This window comes from Salvia splendens, chromosome 12 (genome assembly GCF_004379255.2).
Source record: "Salvia splendens isolate huo1 chromosome 12, SspV2, whole genome shotgun sequence".
In the NCBI taxonomy this organism is placed as follows: domain Eukaryota; kingdom Viridiplantae; phylum Streptophyta; class Magnoliopsida; order Lamiales; family Lamiaceae; genus Salvia; species Salvia splendens.
Genome location: NC_056043.1, coordinates 4,440,507 through 4,459,594, shown reverse-complemented (window position 1 = coordinate 4,459,594; position 19,088 = coordinate 4,440,507). Strand labels below are relative to the sequence as shown.

The window sequence follows — 19,088 nt, the reverse complement described above, 5'->3', positions numbered from 1 at the left end:
TTTGTTTAATTCAAATGTACTAAATATTTGAAAAAACCAGTCTTTAGTTATGGGCAACTTTACGTTGCTATATCTAGAGTCACAAGTCGTGAAACTTTAAAGATTTTGGTTTGTGGGGACGAGAGTGATAGCAAAAGTGATTATGCACTTAATGTTGTTTACAAAGGAGTTTTTCAAAATGTGTGAATTACTGGTGTTAGAGAGATGTTTGTAACGTTTTTGTTAAGAAGATGTTTGAATTCTATATTTTGTTGTTCGAATTTAAAATGAATTATTTAATTTCTCACATTTATTTTATTTATTTATTTCCTTCTCTCATGTCTTTTCGTTACAATGGATTGATTGATTGATAAATGTAGAAGTAGAAGTATATTTTTTAAATCTCTCTTATTAATACAATATTTAAATAGTTTCTATTCTTTATTTGAAATAATTTTTACATCTTTTCTATATATTCCTTATTTTGATTTAATTAATTTTAAATATATTTTCTTATTTTTTGAAAATTATTTGGCCGTGGTAAAACTAGTTGTTCAAAAGGATGTAGTAATTGGATCCACCACCATTTCTTAACGGGCCGGGCTTCGCCTCCAACCAGCAGATCCTGGGCTTCTAATACCCCACAGTCTTATGGATTTAAATTATCTTATTCAAATTTCTTAAACCCTACAATCTCTCTCTCTGAAGAAAAAACAATGGCGGATTTTGAAGATGAAAACAACAGAAATGGCGGCAGTGACGCCTTGGAGAAGCCGCGGACAAGGCATAAGGGGAAGCACGACAAGGACAAGCCCTGGGATGACCCCAGCATCGATCATTGGAAAGTCGATAAATTTGATCCATCATGGAACGAGGGCGGCATGTTAGAAGTTAGCTCATTTTCTACTCTCTTTCCTCAATACAGAGGTAGCAAATTATTCCATCTGCTACTTCATATTTTATTTTTTTGCTGTCGAGTAGCTGTGGTCGACTGCTTCTCAAGCTATACATGATTTCGAATTCTAAATTTCTGTTTACTGGTGTGTATGTGAACTTATTGTGTTGTGTTTTAAGCTAATTATCAGTAAAATGCCTTAGCTTGTGAGAATTTTACATTAGAGGGAAGCGACGGCATATACATATCGCGGAATTGGTTCCTAGGGTTTTAAAATTGTAAAGCTGTTTAGCGACGCACATATACATTAAGCTTGTGAATTGGTACCTGTGGTTGTATTGATATTGTTTCTCTCCTTGTCTACTCTTATAGAAAAATATTTGCAAGAGTGCTGGCCGATAGTGAAAGGTGCGTTGAAAGAGCATGGTGTTGCTTGTGAATTAAATCTGGTAGGTTACTTGCTTCTTTTTTCTTTTACCCTCTTTCAGTTGTTCTGGCTTTGTGATTTTAAATTGCTTCCAAAAGGCTGGTGTTATTGCTCACATTAAAAAGTGAGTGCAAAGGGCCAGTTTGGAAGCGGATTGATGATCCACATTTGTTCATTTATTCAACTTGTTGGATGGCATGTATTGCCAGGTTGAGGGCTGCATGACAGTTTCAACAACCAGGAAGACAAGAGACCCCTATATAATAATTAAGGCTCGAGATCTCATTAAGCTTTTATCACGAAGTGTTCCTGCTCCTCAGGTCAGGATTATTCTTACTCTTTCCCCCCTTAGTTTAGAGATGGCCAAATGGTTCAAACTGGGAGTTCTGGTTTCATTGGAAAGAGCAACCGCAAGTTAGCAACGTATTTAGACTTAGCATATGTACACATTAATTTGAACATTCTCATAAGAGATTTGCCTTTAAAATACAGGTTAATCTGTTTAGTTGCAAGGGTATCTCCACCAACTAAAGTATATATACCTAAAGTTTTAGTAATGTTGCATTTCACTATTCTATTTCTTTGGCCTGTGCATAGTTTTGTCTGTTGATTTAGTAGGAATACTGTTCTGTTCATTCATTATTGATACAATGGCTAGGTCCCTATTATTTGTACATAGTATTAGCATGATTAAAGATTAAGTATTTGCCAATTTTTATTGTGTACTCAGCCTACTATGCTGTTTTTAGGGTGAAAAAAAACCCAAGTTCACAGCCCACAGGTGAAGAAAATTGTTCAAATAACGAACCTTATAGTTTATGAATAATATTGAGGGGAATACTTAACTACAATTGTCGTAATGCTAATATAATTTTATATGCAATTAAAAAATATGAATGCGTTGAAAATTGTTAAAAGATCTAAAGCTAGATAAGATTTTATTGGGCTGTGGCACCTTTACAAACTCAGTGGCAGTTGGGCTTGCTGCTAAATAAAGGAGGAGAATTGAACCATGTCTTAGAAATTTAGATGGTAAAAAGCTTTGATTTGCTGTAGTCCTTTGAATTCCTGAAATTTAAGTGGTCATGCGTGATATCTTACAGGCAGTAAAGATTCTTAATGATGAGATGCAGTGCGACATAATCAAGATTGGGAACTTGGTCCGCAAAAAGGTTTGTTTTTAAGTCTAAGCTCAAATACTACTCATAGAGTTCAGCTATCTCCCATAAGTATGACCACACACTCATATTGCCCCACCCTCCTTACTTTTGGGACTTGTGGGATTAATAAAAATAAATTTACCCTGAAAAAGACGCAATGGCTATTGAACACTCAGCGGTGAACGACTAAATGTTGTGAAAGACATCATATTTTGAGTATCTTCAGTACAGTCTTGTCAAAGTCCAAATTGACCCATTGCTCATGTGCAGGAACAATTTGTTAAAAGAAGGCAACACTTAGTGGGACCCAATTCTTCTACCCTAAAGGTATCTCAGTTCGATACTACTTGTTTTTCTTGGTCTACTCGAAAGAAATTATGATTGACTAAATAAATGAACACAATGTTGTTAAAATATATTGTGCCAAAGACTACTATTGTCTTTGTAGCTTATTTAACCTACCTCTCATTTTGATGCTTGCATTACGGATACTTGCCTGTTTTTGTTTCATGTACTATACCATTACTGATATCTGAGTGTGGTTGGTGAAATGCAGGCACTTGAAATTTTAACTGGGTGCTATATTCTAGTTCAGGTCATCATTTATGATCTCTTCATGTTATATTATTATTTTAATTAACCAAACTATCAACTGAGCAAGTCAATACCATTCTCCATTGAATGAGCAGGGGTCCACAGTTGCAGCAATGGGTTCATATAAAGGTCTAAAACAAGTTAGGAAGGTTGTCGAAGAATGCATTCTGAATAAAATGCATCCAGTATACAACATCAAGGTAAATGGCCAAATATACTGGTGAATTCAATATAATCAGCTACTTTGCACTTGATGAGGAGGATCTGATGCTCATTTATTGTATTTGTACCTCTTCTTTTGTGACTGAAGATCCTAATGATGAGGAGAGAGCTTGCTAAAGATCCTGCTCTTGCAAATGAGAATTGGGACAGATTTCTTCCGAAGTTTAAGAAGTATGCATCTGTTCATCTTCGCCTATTAGTTGCATGTACTATATGGCTTGAGCCTTTTACTTCAGTACAGGACTCAACCAATTCCTTATGTTTCATCTCTCCTAGGAAAAATGTCAAACAGAAGAAAGCTAAGGCTAAAGATAAGAAACCTTACACACCTTTCCCTCCACCACAGCAACCTAGTAAGGTGAGTTGATGTGTCAATTATTGTTTCTCTACTGTACTTATTTTTTCGTTTATTTTTTGCTCAGAACTCCTATTGTATTAGCATAGAGTAAAGTGTGCTACTATCATTTGTGATTAACGTAGATACAGTGATCTGTCCATTACTTGAACAGAAATGAAACATCACTACTGCTGTGAGCCTGCAACCCTTAGTGTGTCACTGTGACCTACTCTTTACACAGTATCCTTGTCATGATACTAACATGTCCGTTGAATGAACTTTTAAAGCTAGAAAAGGAACAATATTTTTTTTTCGCTAGATATGATCGTTATGTTGTTGTTTGATCTTGCATGTCTTCTTATATATGTACGTTTGTGCGTTCCTTTTTTTGGTTGCATGTGGGGATTTTCAAGATTTATTTCATGGATTAATTTTTCAATATGAGTAATATCAGGTTGATTTACTGCTGGAAAGTGGAGAATATTTCTTGAGTGATCAGAAGAAGCAAGCTAAGAAGTGGCAGGAGAAGCAAGAGAAACAAGAAGCTAAAGTGGCTGAAACCAAAAGGAAACGGGAAGAGGCATTTGTTCCTCCTGAGGTTTGTATAGGAACACCCTTTTGTGCCTCTTCATTATGGTGTATATTTGTTTTTAATGCTTGATTGTTTGTACAGGAACCTAGCAAAGAAATTCCAAAGCATACTGATGACAATAATGATGTTGCTGCTCTTGCATCTTCTTTGAAGGTAAATGACCTCTATTATCCTCTTCCATTTTATTGGCATTGCGAGTTTAAGTTGAGATGGCATCATTATTTATGCCTCTATATATTGACTAACCTCTGTTCTTCTGGAAACCGAGTAGGCCTTTCAAACAAGAATTCAGATTACCGTTAATATAATATTTCGAACTTGCAATCAGTTGACCAATGCGCTGCTTCTTGTTTATAATAAGAAGTTGTGAACCTATATACAAAATGATACATTTACACAACCCAACCCTTACCCCCCAAGGAAATAAAAGAAGATGCCAGATCTTTTGTTCTCGATATGAGGATGTCAAGACTATGGTGTTGATATCGAACTCGGTCAGTCAGTTTGCAGTGAAGGATGATTATGAATTCGTTTCCTTATTGTTTTACAGAAAAAAGCAAAGGATTTTAGCAAACAAAAATCTGCTGAGAAGATTGATGCAGCGTCATATATTGCAGCTCCTAGTGGCACATCTACTAAAAAGAAATCGAAGCGTTCCTGAAGATCTAGGATGTGCTTATGTTATATTAATCTGTTGTAGCTGAGCTAAGTTGGCTTTTAGCCTTCACTAACTCATTATACTCGTATTGTTGTTAGTTTCATTTAGTTGTTTCTTAGCTTGTTTGTAGTTTCTTTAAGCTTTATCACTCTTCATTCCAAGCTTCGAATTAGTTGAAAGAAAATATTGTTGGTAGCTTGTTTATAGTTTCTTTAAAGCTTCATCACATTATTCTTTCACCATGTTTAGTGTTCTTAAGCTCTATTTATCTTCTTGATGAACCTTTAAGTTTTAGCTTTTAGTTTGGAGTTTCCAATGCATGTTTAGGTAGTTTAATAAGTCTGTTTCTCTTGTATTTGTAATTGTGTTGCAACCATTTAGTCTTTTCTCTCCATAATTTCTGTGCGATTTAAAGCCAGCTTATAAAAGTCAAGTTCTTGCCAATTAGTTGTAGGGTTTTATCATTTGGTTTTGCACATTGGATAATAGCCGTTTGGTGACACAAAATGCAACAAATTTTCACATCTAGTTTGTCTAGTGAACTCTCTCACCTCCATCACACGCCATTTTCAAGTCCCATTAGCCTCCATTTCAGATTTAGCTAATTAAATCGGCTTTTAAACCACCTTTTTCCTTCTCACTTTTCTACTTTCTAGTTTTCTTTTGAAACAACACTTGGTTTATTTTGAGTAGCTTTTTAACATAGTTCCGTTTGCATAATTTAGGTGAAAATATTCGTGCATGGTCTGCACTCTCTCTTCTTACTCTTCCTATTTCAAAAAAGTTCTTAAGGCTAAAAAATTCTTGTCACTATGTCTGAGTTGCTCAGTTTGTCAACTTATACGGTGCGTGTTCCAATTTAATTGCTTCCCTTTAATTTCACTTTATTTGTACTTTTAGTTCATGTAGTTCTTAGTGTTATTTATATTTCTTATTTCAATTTCAGCCTCTGATTTAAAACGTGATGGCATCGCCTAAAGTCTTAAGTGTAGTGATATAGTATAATGGATACTACCGTTCCTCGTGGGTTCAATACCCTAACATACCATATTTTTTTGAAAAATGAGAACTTATAAATATTGTTCAAGAAAGGAACAAGTGCACATGACACACATCCAACACCTCATTCTTTCAAGTACTTATATGTCCAAAAGTGAAGAAAAAACTTGAAAGCGTTATTTATGAAAGTAGAAATTTTACAGCCACTCCTTCATTAGGAGGAAACTTGAGATAGTGATTCATGTTATGCCCTTAATGTCAAATAGGCGTCAATGTGTCACCTCAACTTCAACCATAGCTGGTAAGACTTGTACAGTGAAAAATTCACGTAACCTAAAGGCTAAAGTTCATGTTTTTAAATACCACAGTTTTACTTTGCAAGCAAAATCAACTTTTGACTAAAATTGATGGTTCCATACTACAAATTCTATGTTACTCGAGAATCAATATAAAGGAATATATGTTACATTGCCCTAATGTTTTACCCATACTTAGAAAATACGTCCGAAATCCTAATCTTTTTTGTTGTGAAACGATGACATTTGACATGGATTAACTCACCACATAGCAACTCTCATCCCCCTAGCCAGTTAGTTAACAAGCTTGTTAAACAATCAACAAAATACGTTAATGTGTCAAACAAGTACATACAAGCCCAAAAAGTAACCGAGCAAACACCAGAAATACTAATCCAAAAATGACCAAACACCACAATTACTTGTAATAGAAGTATTGTTAAGTCGGTAATGATAATAAGCATATTGGAAATAAAACAGTCACTAAGAATCAGCATACGCCAAAGTTTTAATCTTAGTAGACGATTCTAAAATGTCACGGAATAAATAGAAAAACTAGAAACAAAACCGACTAGCGATAAAAATACTCAAGAACCAGAGATGTGTAGTAAAAACGATACAAACTTGATAGCAATAGCCGCTCACAGCCTGTCCTCGAACTCGGAAAGAGGAGTCATATTCTCCTTCAAACCCTTCCTCTTGCGAATATCAGTGACGAGGGTTGAAGCCTGGGTACCTGGTTCAAGAGGATCCGAAGCCATCATCTCCCAGTGATCAAACACACATTGCGGGAACGCCTGTCCAGAGGTTGCAGCTCTCAGGGTACTTGAGAAACCAAAGGATTCGATAACTGGAAGGTACGCCTTGATGTTGTAGAGAGGAGTGCCTGGCCTCTGCATTTCCTCAAACACATGACCACGCTTCTGATTCAGCACACTGTATATTCCACCAAGAGCTTGCTCTGGTGCCTGGATCTCGACAAGGTACACAGGTTCCAAAAGCCGAGGCTTTGCTGTAAGCTGGGAGGCATAGATCACCCTCCTTGCAGTGGGAATAACCTGCCCACCACCTCTGTGAATAGCATCAGCGTGAAGAACCACATCACAAACCTCGAAGCAAATGCCTCTCATGTTCTCTTCGGCCAATGCACCTTCCTTTGACGCCCATTGGAAACCAGCAACAACAGAGTCCTTGATTTCATTCAGGTACTGCACTCCCTTACACATATCCACAACCATGTTGGGACCAGTCGTTTCAGGACCAAAGCACCAAATTTTCTTAGCAAGCTCCTTGTCCCACCCAAATTCCTCTGCCAAGATCTTTGACCGAATCTTGGGATCATCCCTTGGACCAATGCGCCCATCATCGATGGCCTCGGCCAAACCCTCTTCCATCGGCCTTGCCTCCATGTACAGCCTGTTGTGCTTGTTAGGTGATTTGCTCATAACTGTACGGCTTGACCTCTCCAGGACAGTCTCACGGAAGGATACAACAGGATCAGATTTTACAATCTCAGCACCGCCCATAAAATCATCCTGCAAGTCCTTCAAACATATCTCAAGATGCAGCTCTCCAGCCCCAGCAACAATATGCTCACCAGATTCCTCCATGGTACAGACAACCATGGGGTCAGATTTTGCCAAACGCTTCAAACCTTCAACAAGCTTTGGTAGGTCAGATGCAACCTTACACTGCACTGCGACACGAACCACGGGTGAGACAGAGAACTTCATTGCTTTGATTGGATGAGCATCTACTTCTTTCTCGTTTGTCAGGGTAGCATTCTTGGTGATGAACTGATCCAGACCCACCAAAGCAACTGTGTTACCACAAGGCACATCTTCCACTGTTTCCTGCTTCTTACCCATCCAAATCACAGTTCTCTGAACACTCTTGGTGTACAAGTCCTTTTTCTCACCAGGAACGTAGTTCGGTCCCATGATTCGGACCTTCAAACCCGTTGAGACTTTCCCAGCGAACACACGGCCGAAAGCAAAGAACCTACCTTTGTCAGAAGCTGGAATCATCTTAGACACGTACAGCATGAGAGGGCCATTAGGATCACAGTTTCTGATAGCAGTTGCATACTGATCATCCAGAGGTCCCTCGTACAGGTTCTCCACACGATACTTTTGAGCTGTGGCTGGTGAGGGGAGATGGAATATCATCATCTCCAACAGAGCAGAGCTGGCAGGGAGCCATGTCTGCATAACACGCTTCATCAGAGCTTTCCCCATCAAATCTTTCTCATCAGACTTCATCGTTATGCCAAGCTTCTGCAACATTGGCCACAGCTTGTCTTTCTGGTCATTCATGCAGGTGTTGATGATCATTTTTATGGGTTCGTAGCAGAACTGAACAAAACCACGTTTGCAAGTGGCAGATCCAGTAGCCTTGGTGGTCCATTTCTTAGTGGCTGGGTCAAAGAAATTCTCTCCCCAAAGCCTTTCCATCATCTTGGACTCATCAACACCAAACTTGGCTGCATACATCTTAGCAAAGTTTGTCAAAGTAAAAGCCCAGCCGTGCAGACCAGCAGAAAAGGCAACAGTCCCTTTCTCTGGGTAAACCTGAACATCACCAAGCAACGGATCCTCGTATGTGGCCATGATGACATTGGCATTTTCAATAACCCTCTGGAATGTCTGGTATGCTTCCTCTCCGTCCACTTGGAGTTCAAGGAAACATCTGTCCATCTTGTTAACAGTCAAGACGGGCCTAATTCTTTCACCAAGTGCCTGTCGAAGGACAGTCTCAGTCTGGACGCACACGCCTTCAACACAGTCCACCACCACAAGAGCACCATCAGTGATACGGAGTGCGGCAGTCACTTCCGAAGAGAAATCAACGTGCCCGGGAGAATCAATAAGATTGATGAGGTAATCGTTCTTGTGGCGCTCTCCCTTATAACTCTTCAATGCCTCATCACTCATTTGATAGTACAATGAGATACCGGTCGACTTGATGGTGATACCACGTTCAGCTTCATCAGCTCTAGTGTCTGTCATTCTAACATCCCCAGCAACCTCTTGGGCAATAATTCCAGCAGCAGCAACAAGAGAATCTGTTAGGGTGGACTTTCCTGCAACAACAGTACAAGTAAATGTTACTTCATCTTTCATACAAGAGGATCAAACCAGGCAATTCATTTAGAATGGAGTTGATTGTAAAAAGAAATTACTATCAATAATGCATCTTGCTTACCGTGATCAACATGGGCAATAACAGACATATTACGAATGTTATGCTTGAGGTCCATAATGGCACGGAGTTCATCAGCTGTAAACTTCACCTGCACATATCAATTTGTACTTAATGTTAGGTCAGATCAGATAATTTGATAAATAGGTCACAACCGAAAGTGAATTTGGTCAACATACCATTTTGACGGATTCTAATGCAATTCAGCCAAATAACCTGCAAGCAGTAACATACAAATAATTGAGAATCTATAAAAGGATATAATTATGAGCTCCTGCTAGCATGATGGATAAGTAGTTATTGGAAATATATACCACAAATTACAAAAAATCACAGAAGAATCCTTATACTTCAAGGATGAAAAAAATAAGAAAATTCCTTAAATCTTCATTCAAACGATTTGAGCAAGACATAACTTATCTGTAGAGCACATATGTTTATCCTATGAATCTAACAAACAAACATTGATCACCCAGCATGCTGCCTAAAAGAAAGTTGGCACATGAATGGCTTAATAATTCCAAAAATATAGTTGATGTCATGCATACTACTGGATCTTGTAACAAAAGAGAGATTGTGTTCATTTAAGCAAGGCAGTAATCAATTTTATGAGAGAAAACTGGATACCGAATTGAAAACAATTTCAAAATCGACACGAAATGAAATTCCAGAAGCAGTCGACACTTCTCCTCCTCATCAAATAGAAAAACATCTAAGAAATACTTATCACCAGTTAACAAAACATCCAGGAATAATCTAACATCTTGCATCAAAATAAAAAAAAAATCTGATCTAATAAACTAGAGGTAGATTCAAACAGATGAAAATAAAACCATAGGCGATAAAATCGAAGCATGAATCACATAAGACACGCATAGAATTCAAAACTAACTCAAGATCAATAAAGCAACGAACTGAAAAAAATTAAAGAGAGAGAGAGAGAAAAACTCACTTGAAATGAGAGAGGCTGCAAAGAGAGCGAGGGAAGAAGCTAGAGATATAAGGTGTGTGGCGGTGGAATTCCCCAAACCCTAGTAAAAGGTACAAATTGCAGTTAAGTCCCCAAATAAGTTCAATTTTGCGAAATGTGGGAAGTTTCGTTGTCACTTTCTGCAAAATAGCAAAGAGATGCCCACCGGTTCCGGTTCCGGCGGTTCCGGTTCCGAACCGGAAGGTTCGGAACCGTGGCAATTTTCCCGAACCGGAACCGTCGCAATTCGGGTCGCGGTCCGGTTCAGGTTCAAGATATTCCGAACCGGAACTGTCACCGAACCGGCGGTTCGGGGCGGTTCGGAACCGGCGGTTAACAGGCGGAACCGCCAGTTCGGGCACGTATATCAAGGCATTAGGGATGGGGCCGACGGCGGCAGCTTTTCAGCTGCAAAACCGACCGGTTTCGGCGGTTTTTTTGCGGTTAACCGGCGGTTAACCGTGAAAACCGGCGGTTTTGCCCGGAAACCGGCGGTTTTCCGCCAAAACCGCCGGTTTTCCGAAAATTCAAATTTTTTTTCCAATTCGAATTCTTCCATAAGAGTTTCTCTCTTCAATCTCCCAATTCTCTCTCTTTGTCTCCAATTTCTCATTTGTGCTATCGTGCTTCCATTTAATTACGCAAGTGCTACTTTTATTACGCATTGCTATACACTTATACTTGTTCCCGTAGTTCTATAAGTTGTCTTTCTTTCTCAATTGCTAAAACAAAAAAATATATATTATTCCATATTTCAACATTTCTACATAGCAATATGTCATCATCCCGAGAACTACGTGGACTTTGATTCCTCAATAAAATTGTGGATACGTAGGCAACTCAACTTAAATTTGAAAAGTTTAACTTTGAAAGTTTAAGTTGAGCTCAAGCCCTTTTCAATTTCCCGCCCCATTTCATGTTTTTTTTTAATTTACGTTCCCGAGTCCGACGACACTTGTAAATTATATTACATTGTTGTATGTTGTATACTTGTAGTTGTAGATGTATATGTATTGTAAATTGTAATGTATCGTTGTCCGTTACAACTCAAACTCAATAAAATTGATATCATTTTCTCCTTATTCGTCGTATTTCTATTTGAATTATACATTGTCTTGTACTCTTGTTCCAAATTGTTGTATAAATCCAAATTTCAAATTAAAAAAAAAAAAAAAAATCGAACCGCGAAACCGCCGGTTCCGAACCGGAACCGCCTAAACCGCCGGAAGAACCGGCGGTTCCGAACCGGAACCGGAACCGCCGGTTTTCGAACCGGAACCGTGAAATAGTCTCACGGTCCGGTTCCGGTTCCACCTTCGACCAAACCGGAACCGGCGGTTCCGAACCGGAACCGTCCAGTTCCGAACCGGAACCGTCCAGTTCCGAACCGTGGGCAACAAGTACATATAAAAGTATGTGATTGATTTCTATTATTTGGGATATTCGGATTTTATTCGTGGGTTTTCTTTGGGCCGCTAAGGCACTGTGGGTGGGGCCACAGCCCTAAAAAGTTTTGTTCTCATTTTTCTTTTTCTTTTTTTGTTTTTCTTCTATACACTAAATCATTAAAATTGTGATTTTATATGATTTATAAAGCGTGTAATACTAGTAGTTAATATCATGAACTGAGACAACTTTTATTTTTCCCACAAACTTTGAGATCAATCGCTAAAAGTATAAACTTTGATGGATTGTGCAAATTTTCTAACCTGATCCAATCCAATTTTTTTGGCGAAATTCTAATGTGTTATGTAGATATATCTTCTCAAATATGTCAAACTTATATGGGCCCAAAATGACGTCATTTTGGTCTAACTATTCAATTTTACATTAATATTTTTTATATATTTTATTTATAGAAATTATGTTAGGAAGTTATTCATCATTGAATACTATCATCTATACATATATAAAAGTTGAGTTTTGGGGCATTTTGGGAATTAAAAATTTTGGTTTAGGATTATAATAAATTAAATGAAATTATAATGTGTATGGTTTTTATTAATGTTATAATACATTAATAATTTAGGGGAGTGGAAGTGGAAAAGTTATAAATTGTGACTAACGGCTGATTGCCTTTAATTTTAATTAATTTGATCACATTAAGAATCATTCATTGCATTAATTTCTTGAAATTTTGAAACGTTTACAATGATAATATAAATTGTATGCTTGAAAGTTGAAACATTTACAATTATGCAAAAAATTGAACTTTCATAATGATTAAATAAAATTAAATATTATTAACAATGATTAAATAAAATTAAATATTATTAACGAATATGTAGTGTCACCTATCAATCATAATATTAAATGTGCATAAATATCATTATGAATAGTATAAATATAGAGGAGTCTCGTGACTATTTTTTTGCCTATAAATATGATATTTTGAAACTTACTATCCACATATTCTCAAGCTTGGTATTTTTGTTCTTATCATAAAAAAGAAAGGTTCCACACCTTGCTAATTGATCGGGAGCCTTTATTCGGTTATGATAACTCAAGCTTGATATTTTTATTCTTGTCATAGGAAGAAAGGTTGAAAGCATTGAACTATTTCATACCTTGCTCAATGATATATAGTCTTCCACAATTTATTCGGTTATCAAAATTCGTTGCATATATTTTATCTCATGAAATCAAAATCAATGTCTATTAGTTTATAGTGTTGATCGTGTGATTTGTTGTTTTGAGGTTCGGTGATGTACTTAAAGAACAAAGGATTTTTTTGTTTAATTTCAGGTTTATTATTTGTTGTTATTTAGTGTAGTTCTAATTTTTTTTTCGACAATGTTGTTAGATTATTCTTTTAGTTATAGGGATGAACCATTAAGCTATTCATCGAATAGGCTCCAATTGCCCTTATATATTATTATTATTATTATTATTATTACTATTATTATTATTATTATTATTATTATTATTATTATTATTATATATAGGTTGAGTAGTATGAATTATCAATGCTTTTGGTAAATTGAATGTATTATAGTTTATTTTGTATTTAATTCTTATTTAATGTTTGGATTTTAATATGGTCTAAATCGTTTAGCTAACTGTTTTTATAATTTATTACCCGGTGTCAATATTTTAAATTTATTGTTATTAAATGTATAGAATATATAAAAAGTAGTAATAAGTTCATTTGAATTTGTCTAACTTTGATTTAAACCTGTTTATTTACATTATAGAATTTTTATATAGAAAATATTTCATGAGATGTTATATTTTCACCTCTAATATACTCCCTCCGAAATTATCTTATTTGTGGACGACAAGAGTTTTAAGGAGAAATTGGTAAGTAAAAGAGATTTGAGAAAGGTAGATAAGGGAGAAAAAGAGAGAGAGAAAAAGTAAGAAACGAAAGGAGAAAAAATGGATAAAATATGAGTTTTATTTTTTCAATGGTAGTACTATTATTTTATTTTTTTTAGCACATCCTAAATGACAAAATATGACTATTTTTCATGAACGGGTGGAGTAGTATTTTTAATTATTATGACATGTTTGTTTGAGCATAAATTAGTGTTGTAATAATTATAAAAGGAACCTTATATTATAGGTGATCGTTTTTTCTTGGAGTAGTATTTTTAATTATTATGACATGTTTGTTTGCGCATAAATTAGTGTTGTAATCTATACATATATAAAAGTTGAGTTTTGGCCATATTTTGAATATTTATAAGTTTTGGGCAACATTTTAAAAATTTAGAAGTTTCGGTGATGATTGTAAAATGTTACAAAACGTTTCTGTAAATTTACTTTTGTAATTGCTCAATAATGCAAATTAATCACAATAATGAAATCACATAATGACTCCCTACAGTAAATGCCATTAAAAAAATAATGTAGACATATGTAACTACCGATGGTGTGGTGAAATGATTAAATTTGATGACTTTAGAAATCTATGGCCAAATCAATGTGAATACCATTAATACTACAATGTAACCCATATGTAACGCCGATTATAGTGTGATTATGGTATAGTTAAATCATTCAATTTAATGATTTATGAGGAGTTTTCAATTTATCTGTTTCTTGACTTTTCAAATATATGACTAAATTACCAATTCAATCACAAATTTTGGAATTAATGTATCCAATTGATTAAATCACAAATTAATAATCATTTTAATTATTATTGATTAGCTATAAAACGTATTTTTGTTTATAGTGGAACTTAAAAGGTTTTAGAAATTATTGGTAGCCTATAGTTTTTGTCTATAAATACATGTTCTTTTATTGTAGAGTTATCTTTTCAGTGTAAACATTAGATAAATTTCAAAAGTGCTTCCTCAAAGGATTCAACTCCCTGCAACGGTTATTAGAGACAGATGAGGTGGAGATATAGCCCTGTATAAGGCGAAGAGCCGAAGAAGTGAGTAAGAAGCTCTGGAGAGAGGATTGTGTAAGAGAATGTGAAAAGAGAATAGCACTTTTATATCTTATTTTGAGGATCATTCTCTATTTGAGTGTTTTAGTTCATATTTAAGTTTTTTCTTAATGTTAGTTTGTTTTATTTTTTGTTAACAAATTTAGTAAATTCACCATATTAACATCCCAATTCAATTCATAATTAAGATAGAAAATCCAAATATAGTTTTCGCTTTATGCATTAAAAATCAAAACAAAAATTATAACATGATTTTATAGCAAATTTATGTTATTTATAATAAAAGTCCCGTATTTTATATAACCATACATGCATGAGTTTCGACAGGTGAGAACTAAGGGGTTGTGAAATAAAGTGAATCTTCTAACATGAAGAATTTATTAGAGAAGGCGAAAAGAGAATAACATTTTTAAATCTTATTATGAGGATCCTTCTCTATTTGAGTGTTTTAGTTCATATTTAATTTTTTTTAATGTTAGTTTGTTTTATTTTTTGTTAATTTTGTTTGAATGTTTTCCATCTTAGCCATAATAGTTATTTTTGCTCAAACAAAGAAATCAAAGAAGCTGACTATTTATTTTCATAGTTTTCATGCAAAGTAACTCCCATTTGAGTAGTGGTTGAACTTCTACATACATTTGGTTCAGATTCAAAAAATTTTTATTGAGAACGGTTAAAAATTTCTATGCCATTTTATTACTACTTTAGTTTATAATAAATTAAATTGGAATCACTAAGAGTCAGTAGAGAAGAATATAAAAGGAATTAGAATGCCAAAAGCTACTAAATTTTCTATAAATACCAATTCTGTTAATTAAAATTGTAATGACCGTGGTGGAAAAAAAGTGTGGTGATTCTCATGTGTTGCTGCCTCAGACGTGCTATCGTCGTCATGAACTGAAGGTTTCACGACGATAGTCCAGCAAATGCGTTGTTGGAGGAAGAAAGAAAATGAACATTACTTCTGAGAAGATTGAGAAGTTACCGGAAATAACATATGAAGCATGGAGGAGTTGCTGGAAATTGCAGGCGGTGAAATGTGGAGAAGAAGATAGAGGAGGAGATTATGCTCAATTTATTTAATTTACATTTTTGTAATTTATTTTTGTTCAATTATTTGATGTTAAGAAATTACTTATCGGTGCCTTTGGGGTTTAGCTGTTTTATGATTTTGGGTTTCTTTATCTTATTTCGCTCAATATTCAATTTTTAAATTTGGCAATATTTATTAAATTCTATTTATAATAAATTGGTTTGGCACAATCTATCCCTATAATTATGGATTAATTAGATTAAATATCATGTGTTATTTGAGTGTTTAATAGAGATAAATCAGTTGTAATCCATCCTTATAACTATGGAATTCAAATATGGACGGAGTATTAGCATTTAATCACAAATTATAAAATCGTATTCATGAATTCATTTAAAAATTAGAAATAGTTCTAGAATGATTACTTGAGTTGAGTTAGTTGATTTTTTGGTACAATATTATTAATAAAAATTGTAGTACTAATTTAAAATGATAAAATAAAAAATAAGCATGTGTTTAACAATAAATTAATTGAAGATGTACAATGCAAAATAAAATAAATTATCTCAATACATTACATTAATCTAGATTTTCAAAAGAATGCGTAGTTAGAAGTTTTGAATGGTGATAATATTTTAAAAATTGGACCGGCTATTGTGTGAACAGGCAAATAGAGGATTAAAAATCGGACCAGTGTGTGAAAAATAGATGCCTCTACCATAACTTTTCACTTCCTCCATTTATAATATAAAAAAATGCTTTTTATCTTCCAAATTCAAAACCTATAAAACATCCCCTTTAAGTATGCTAAATAGGTCAGAAAACTGAATATTAAATTTAAAAATTGATTAGCGTTCAAAGCTATAATGACAAATTTTTTTTTCTTATAATGTAGGTAGGGTAATATTAATTGTGGAATTTAAATGTTGAATCACAAAAGACATTTAAATGTTTTTATGATAATAGAAATAATAAATTATTATTATGCATATTTCAATAAAATTAGAAATTGGAAATATTTTTTTTTGTTTTTATGATAATTAGGCGAAGAGGAAGTGAGAAAGTTTATGAAAATTAATACTAATACATATCTCCATATAATTGAGATGGAGGTAACAAATTAGATCCAGGGATCAATGTTTAGCGTTTAGAGTTTATGATTAATGGTTTATGGTTCAAGTGTATCGAGCCATTCTAATTGATCTCAAATCTAGAAGCTAATAGGGTTCATGGTTTAGTATTTATGGTTTAGATTTAAGAGTTTAGTGTTTATGGTTTAGGATTCAAATGTATCGATCGAGCCACTCTTATTGATCCAAAACTCTCTTTTATATATGTATAGTGCACAATTTTTTTTTAAAAAAACCAGAATGTCATCATATTTTTTTAATTAAAATTGCACTTTCTTGATATGAGCATATAATCAGATTTACAGTCAATATTCAGGTAAAAAAACATCTACTATCACTAATGATTATCAAGTAGGCCGACCCAATATAAGATATCGAATACAGATCTAAAACTCCCAAAATAGAATAAGTGATCAACAAAGTAAAATTGAACTGGGGCGGAGGGAGAATTTTATTGATATTTGGCTCATTTGTTGGTCATGATGAGTATATTTTAAAGTTAAGGGTTTATGATTTAGGTTTCAAGGTTTGGGTTTTTAGTGTATAGGGTCACTATATTGCAATGAAATGAAGCTCGACTAGAAAGTGTCTCACATGTGCAATCTTAAATTATTGCAACGTAAACTTGCTCCTGCAGTTATAACTCAACGGTTAATTCATATTTTCACAGAATTAAAATGCTTTTTAATTTTAAGTCTGATATTTAAATGTTAAGACAGTTTATTAAAATGTCAACACAAATATGTGTTGAAATCTTAATGTGATCGTATTGACATTTTTAAGAAAAGTTAGCATTTAAACGCACTCTTGTGGCCATGTGGGGCTAATGTGATTGAAAAAGTATAATCCAAAGTAAGAGGATGTCGAATATTCTTTTGTTTATCATTTCACAAATTTTATTTCGCATAATGAAATAAATATGAAGAAATTAAAATGACCCGTGCATCGCACGGGCGTGATACTAGTAATTATAAAAGGAACCTTATATTATAGGTGATCGTTTTTTCTTCTCAAAATTTAATCAAATGTTGTTTTAAATGATTCCCACTCATGCATTGTGTATTTGAGCTATCCAAATATTTATAATTTAATAGTCATTCAAGTTTAATAGTATGTTGAAGTTGTATAATTCGTAGTTATTATATAGAGTACATATTTTGTTTATAATTTTAATATAATAATAATAATAATAATAATTATTATTATTATTATTATTATTAATTTACAAACTAAACTCAATGTTTTAAGCAAATAATTTGTTGATCCAAAACTAATTAACAGTCATACAACGTATGCCAACAAAAATGCCATTGTGAAGTATAAGGAGATTGTGGGGTATTTAGGAAATGCCATTTTAAATTTAAATATTATAATTTAGATCAAACTGATTATATTAATTAATTTACACTACATCATCTTATCCGGCAGTTTGTTTAGACTATAAATATAAATATTGTCGATGCCCCTGTTACTAGAATATTTATTTAATCTATTAAATTATGAAATGTATAGATATGTATTAGAAAAATCAGTTTAAATTACACAGGAAAAGAAACGGCTACATTTATAGAAGGAATGAAATGAGTGTTTTTGGCATTTTACTTTCTATCTCTTCTAACCTCTGTCATTATAATTGGGAATTAAAACTTTTGGTTTGGGATAAAACGTATGCCAACAAAAATGCCATTGTGGAGTACAAGGAGTTTGTGGGGTATTTAGGAAATGCCATTTTAAATTTAAATATTATAATTTAGATCAAACTGATTATGTTAATTAATTTACACTACATTATCTTATCTGACAGTTTGCATAGACTATAAATATAAATATTGGGCATGCCCCTGTTACTAAAATATTTAATCTATTAAATTATGAAATGTATAGATATGTATTAGAAAAATCAGTTTAAATACAGGAAAAGAAACAGTTGCATTTATAGAAGGAATGAAATGAACGTTTTTGGCCTTTGACTTTCTATCTCATCTAACCTCTGTCATTATAATTTTATGATTTATGATTTTTTAATTGTATGACTTTTCACATCTTTATTTTATCTATATAAAAAGAATAGAATTGTAGGCCGATTAGGTTTCTCCACTAATTAAAATGATGTCTCATGCTTCATTTTTTGCCCTATAAATATGACATTAGATGATTTGATCTATCCACGCATACCTACTTACCTTATACAACTCA

The 19,088-nt window shown here is 33.9% G+C and overlaps 2 protein-coding genes across 2 annotated transcripts; one reads left to right on the top strand and one right to left on the bottom strand.

The window, feature by feature from the left end:
* Positions 1–672: 672 nt before the first annotated feature.
* LOC121759658 (KRR1 small subunit processome component homolog) lies at positions 673–5,059 on the top strand. The gene is made up of 12 exons (XM_042155320.1): positions 673–906; positions 1,247–1,323; positions 1,511–1,621; positions 2,405–2,473; positions 2,732–2,788; positions 3,018–3,056; positions 3,151–3,255; positions 3,366–3,448; positions 3,554–3,635; positions 4,069–4,212; positions 4,288–4,359; positions 4,757–5,059. Exons 1-12 carry the CDS (start codon positions 696–698, stop codon positions 4,865–4,867), a joined length of 1,161 nt encoding a protein of 386 aa, XP_042011254.1. The 5' UTR covers positions 673–695; the 3' UTR covers positions 4,868–5,059.
* Positions 5,060–6,561: 1,502 nt separating this feature from the next.
* On the bottom strand, positions 6,562–10,384 carry LOC121758553 (elongation factor 2-like). Its single transcript, XM_042153935.1, has 4 exons — positions 10,313–10,384; positions 9,540–9,576; positions 9,364–9,451; positions 6,562–9,241 (listed from the first exon to the last, which is right to left on the bottom strand). The coding sequence occupies exons 2-4, from the start codon at positions 9,540–9,542 to the stop codon at positions 6,801–6,803; spliced, it is 2,532 nt and encodes an 843-aa protein (XP_042009869.1). The 5' UTR covers positions 9,543–9,576; positions 10,313–10,384; the 3' UTR covers positions 6,562–6,800.
* Between the last annotated feature and the right edge of the window lie 8,704 nt (positions 10,385–19,088).